General features: G+C 46.4%; 1 protein-coding gene across 1 annotated transcript in view; it reads right to left on the minus strand.

Annotated features, from left to right (window-relative positions):
• Positions 1–5,367, minus strand: part of LOC128375757 (retinol dehydrogenase 12-like) — a 9,504-nt gene that overhangs the window by 968 nt on the left and 3,169 nt on the right. The window contains exons 2-5 of the mRNA XM_053336174.1: positions 3,533–3,626; positions 2,691–2,809; positions 1,802–1,925; positions 1,284–1,610 (exon numbers count right to left, since the gene is read on the minus strand). Of these exons, the coding sequence (XP_053192149.1) occupies positions 1,284–1,610; positions 1,802–1,925; positions 2,691–2,809; positions 3,533–3,626 (664 nt within the window). The remainder of the gene's footprint in view (positions 1–1,283; positions 1,611–1,801; positions 1,926–2,690; positions 2,810–3,532; positions 3,627–5,367) is intronic.

The following is a 5,367-nucleotide window of genomic DNA, read 5'->3' on the forward strand; positions in this document are numbered from 1 at the left end:
GAGGACAGAAGGAAGGAAGGGAGGAAAGGAAATAAGGAAGGATGGAGGAAAGAAGTAAGTAAGGAAGGAAGGTAGGAGGGAGGGAGGAAAGAAGGAAGGAAGGAAGGACAAAAGAAGGAAGAAAGGGAGATGGAGAGAGAAAGCACAGATGGAAGAAAGGAAGGAAGGAGGGAAGGAAGGAAAAAAGGAACAGTCAAAACAGATGGGTCAATTTGACCCGGGAGCACGACAGGAAGGTTAAATGACATTTGCACCATTTTTTACCAAAAGTCAGACTGAATGCTCCTGAACATGTCAAATGGTGTAACCACAGTAGAATGAGATAGATATTAAATATGTGATCAGCTACAGTGTGTTTAAGTGGACTTATACTAATAATGACTTCATTTAAAACATGTAAATGTTTCCTGGTCTCCATGGTAACCAGATGAAATGTAATATTTAGAACAATAGTATTCCATTAGCTTTATTTAATATAAAAGTTATAATGTAAGATCATGCCACACTAGTTGATATGGTGTTAGGAAGGAAGGAAGGAAGGAAGGAAGGAAGGAAGGAAGGAAGGAAGGAAGATCATGCCAAACTAGTTGATATGGTGTTAGGAAGGAAGGAAGGAAGGAAGGAAGGAAGGAAGGAAGGAAGGAAGGAAGATCATGCCAAACTAGTTGATATGGTGTTAGGAAGGAAGGAAGGAAGGAAGGAAGGAAGGAAGGAAGGAAGGAAGGAAGATCATGCCAAACTAGTTGATATGGTGTTAGGTAGGTAGGAAGGAAGGAAGGAAGGAAGGAAGGAAGGAAGGAAGGATGTAAGATCATGCCAAACTAGTTGATATGGTGTTAGGTAGGAAGGAAGGAAGGAAGGAAGGAAGGAAGGAAGGAAGGAAGGAAGGTAGGAAGGAAGGAAGGAAGGAAGGTAGGAAGGAAGGTAGGAAGGAAGGAAGGAAGGAAGGAAGGTGTTTTATTGACTATTTACTGTTTTTAAGCAAGTTGAATTATTTGGTACAAAGTTTTTATGGTTACACCACTTAGACATTTTTACCATAATCCTCTAATATATTCTCTCTAAATGGATTAAAAGCAGAAATTTGATGCTGGGTCCACAAAAAAAGAATGTGTGAAGTTATTCATACGTTTATTTTCACATTTTAACCCTTTAAATTTAAACTAAACCTCATGGACACTAACATAAACACCATTGAGCTTCACATCAGTTCAGAAACATTCATATTTTTTGCAAATGTTTTGACAAATTATCCAAAAATGTACGTAAATGTGCGTACTGACCAGGATGGAGGCAGAAGCAGGAGACCTGGCTGCCCTGGAGCCTCTTGGCGAGCTCGTAGGTGAACAGCACGTTGCAGAGTTTGCTGTGTCCGTACCGCTGGAACAGATTATAGTCGCTGCTTCCCAGACTCAGCTCTCTGTGAGTCGTCAGACAGTTGAAATCCAACTTTCCGAACTTGTAGGCTCTGGAGGCGACGTTCACCACCCGGCTCGGCCCGCTCGCCTTCAGCCGCTCCAGCAGCAGCACCGTCAACAGGAAGTGACCCAGGTGGTTGACGCCGAAGATCATCCCGAAGCCGTCCTCCGTCTTCCCGCCGTTCAGCAGACCTTCAGTCAGAATCACCAGGAGACAGGAAACAGGAAGTTCAGACAGGAAGAGCATCACTGTACGCTCACATCATCGTTTTATGTCTCTGAATCTGTCGGCGTTACTACCGAACTACTTATTGGTTTATTTGTGAGCTTGTCTTGGTGCTGGCCTGAGATCAGCCCTGACAGCAGGAACAGGAGGAACTGACCCGCGTTGTTGATGAGCAGATCCAGTCTGGATTCGGTTCGGAGGAAGTTTTCTGCAAAGGAGCGAACTGACTTGAGACTGGCGAGGTCGAGCTGCATGAAGATCACCTGACTGTTCCCCGACTCCTGCTCGCCATGACGACAACCACAAGTTAGAAAACATCAACAACATCATCGGTGTCCCTGAATCCCAACTAACACCAAGGCTGCGTTCACACTGGAAGCCAAAATCTGATTTTTAGCCAATCTAGTCTGAACAGTCATAAATCACATGAGATCCGATTGATCTCATTTGGACAGACGAGTCTGAGTCTGAACATCCAAATCCTCAAATCGGATTTGACTGTCTGTGAGACGAAGCATAGAGACATCTCTCTATGGAGCGGGGAGGTTGCTATGGTTACGAGGGCTGGATCTGGAGGACGTTGGTCAATCAACCTGTCAATCAGGACGTAGCCACGCCCTAATGCATACCCTGCTTTATCGTCACATATAAAATCAGGGAGGCCAAAATGTCCCAAATGAACATCATACTGCATTGAAGAAGGCTTTAAACTAGCGATTGAGACCATAAACACATTTTGAAAACATTTACTGAGGTTAGAAATCAAGTGAGAAGTTGGTGAATTCTCCATTGACTTGTATAGAGACGGTCGCCCCCTGGTGGCCTTTTGATAGAATGCAGCTCTAAGTTACTTCCTGGTTGGCTTCATTTCAGAGGACCAGAACTCCCCGCCTGATGTACAGAACAGAACCAAATCCCATTTGGACACTTTGCTAAAATCAGTGTGGACAGTCAGGCCTAAAAATCAGATTAGAATCAGATTTGCCTGCAGCGTGAACGCAGCCTTAAGTCCTCCGAACTTCTCTCCCAAACACTCTGAAACTCACCCGGATGATTTCCTTGACGGCGGCCTCGGCTCGCTGCTTGTCCCGGCAGGCCAGGATGACCCTTGCCCCCCTCCGGGCCAGTTCCAGCGCTGTGGTCTTACCGATGCCGGTGTTTGATCCTGCAGAGAACGGATGGAGTAAATGTTTTTACTGAGAGATGAAATCCTCCAACGCTGTTATTCAGGCACTGGAGTCATCAACAGTTACAGTTAGTTTAGTCAAGTTTAAGTTTATTATAATTATTATTACTGAACTGTAAGAAACTAAGACATAGAGAGACAGAGAGAGACAGAGAGAGAGAGAGAGAGAGAGAGACAGAGAGAGACAGAGAGAGAGACAGAGAGAGAGAGAGAGAGAGAGAGACAGAGAGACACAGAGAGAGAGAGAGAGAGAGACAGAGAGAGAGAGACAGAGAGAGAGAGACAGAGAGAGAGAGAGAGAGACAGAGAGAGAGAGAGACAGAGAGAGAGACAGAGAGAGAGAGAGACAGAGAGAGAGACAGAGAGAGAGAGAGAGAGACAGAGAGAGAGAGAGAGAGAGAGAGAGAGAGAGAGAGAGAGAGAGAGAGAGAGAGAGACACAGAGAGACAGAGAGACAGAGAGAGAGAGAGAGAGAGAGAGACAGAGAGAGAGAGAGAGAGAGAGAGAGACAGAGAGAGAGAGAGACAGAGAGAGAGACGAGAGAGAGAGAGAGAGACAGAGAGAGAGAGAGAGAGAGAGACAGAGAGAGAGACAGAGAGAGAGAGACAGAGAGAGAGAGAGACAGAGAGAGAGAGAGAGAGAGAGAATCAGCAGGTTCAGTGTAACTCTAACTGTCTCTCAGTGTGATTAGTGTGAACTCACCGGTAACGATGGCTGTCTTCCCGTCTAACTTCACGTCACTTTTACATCTGGCCAACTTCAGAAACGTCTGATGGAGAAGAAAATAAAGTCCGACCTAGCAGAACTCCACACAGCATCATCATCATCATCATCGTCTTCGTCTTCGTCTTCGTCCTGCAGAGAAAAGCAAACTGCAGAGTTACAGAAGGAAACACACAGCGTTCACATGTGAGCAGCTGCCTGACTGACTGAGTGAGAGTGTGTGAATGTGTGTGTGGGAGGGGGGGGTGTGTGTGTAGGGGGGGAGGGGGTGTGTGGGTGATTGTGTGTGTGTGTGTGTGTGTGTGGACTTTGCTGTTGCGTAACAGTTTATCAGCTGTAACAGCAGCTCCACTCCCTTCCCTCCTCACTCACAGCCAACTTCTCTTTGTGAGTGAGTGTGTGTGTGTGTGTGTGTGTGTGTGTGTGTGTGTGTGTGTGTGTGTGTGTGTGTGTGTGTGTGTGTGTGTGTGTCTGTGTGTGTGTGCGCGTGTAAGTGAGTGTGTGTTTGAGTGTGAGTGTGTGAGTGGAAGGAAGGAAGGAAATAAATAAAATAATTCTTCTTTTACTTAACTTATATTTTCATATCAGTGTCCTCGATCCTGTGTGTGTGTGTGTGTGTGTGTGTGTGTGAGTGAGAGTGTGTGTGCGTGTGTGTGTGCCAACTTCTCTTTCCTCTCAAAGCTCAGCTGGAGCTAAACTTTAAACATGTGTTTTGTTTCTGGTGTTTCATTAGGAAGACGATCAGGGAGAGAACGTTAGATTTACTTCTGGAGGGGAAAAAGGAAATGAGACTCGAGGAAAGGAGGAAAGGAGACTCGAGGAAAGGAGGAAATGAGACGAGAGGAAAGGAGGAACAGACTTTCCAGGAAGTGTTGAAACCCTTACCCCAGAATAAATGAAGAGTGTAATCAGAGTCAGCTGCTGAGTGATGATGATGAAGTGATGAAGGCTCTGTTGTGTAAGCAGCCATATAAACACTGTCCTTGTGCTTTTATCAGTTTATCTCATCAACAGACAGACGCTCACAGAACAGCTGATCAATAATTAAACTATATCACATTCTCATCTAAACAGCTGCTGTGTGTGTGTGGGGGGGGGGGGGGTGTGTGTGTGTGTGTGTGGGGGGGGGGGGGGGGGGGGGTGTGAGTGTGTTGAGATATTAATGTGTGTGTGCAAATACAAGTGGAGAATTTATATATTCTTGCAGTCCAGAGGTCTGTACTACGAAGCTGGTTCACTTCTTACCGGGGTAAATCACCATGGTAACTGATGCTGAACGGCTAACCTCCGGGGTAAATCACCATGGTAACTGATGCTGAACGGCTAACCTGCTCGGGGGGTAAATCACCATGGTAACTGATGCTGAACGGCTAACCTGCTCGGGGGGTAAATCACCATGGTAACTGATGCTGAACGGCTAACCTGCTCCGGGGTAAATCACCATGGTAACCGATGCTGAACGGCTAACCTGCTCCGGGGTAAATCACCATGGTAACCGATGCTGAACGGCTAACCTGCTCCGGGGTAAATCACCATGGTAACTGATGCTGAACGGCTAACCTGCTCCGGGGTAAATCACCATGGTAACTGATGCTGAACGGCTAACCTGCTCGGGGGGTAAATCACCATGGTAACTGATGCTGAACGGCTAACCTGCTCGGGGGGTAAATCACCATGGTAACTGATGCTGAACGGCTAACCTGCTCCGGGGGTAAATCACCATGGTAACTGATGCTGAACGGTTAACCTGCTCCGGAGTAAATCACCATGGTAACTGATGCTGAACGGTTAACCTGCTCCGGAGTAAATCACCA

Source organism: Scomber japonicus, chromosome 16 (genome assembly GCF_027409825.1).
Source record: "Scomber japonicus isolate fScoJap1 chromosome 16, fScoJap1.pri, whole genome shotgun sequence".
NCBI lineage: Eukaryota > Metazoa > Chordata > Actinopteri > Scombriformes > Scombridae > Scomber > Scomber japonicus.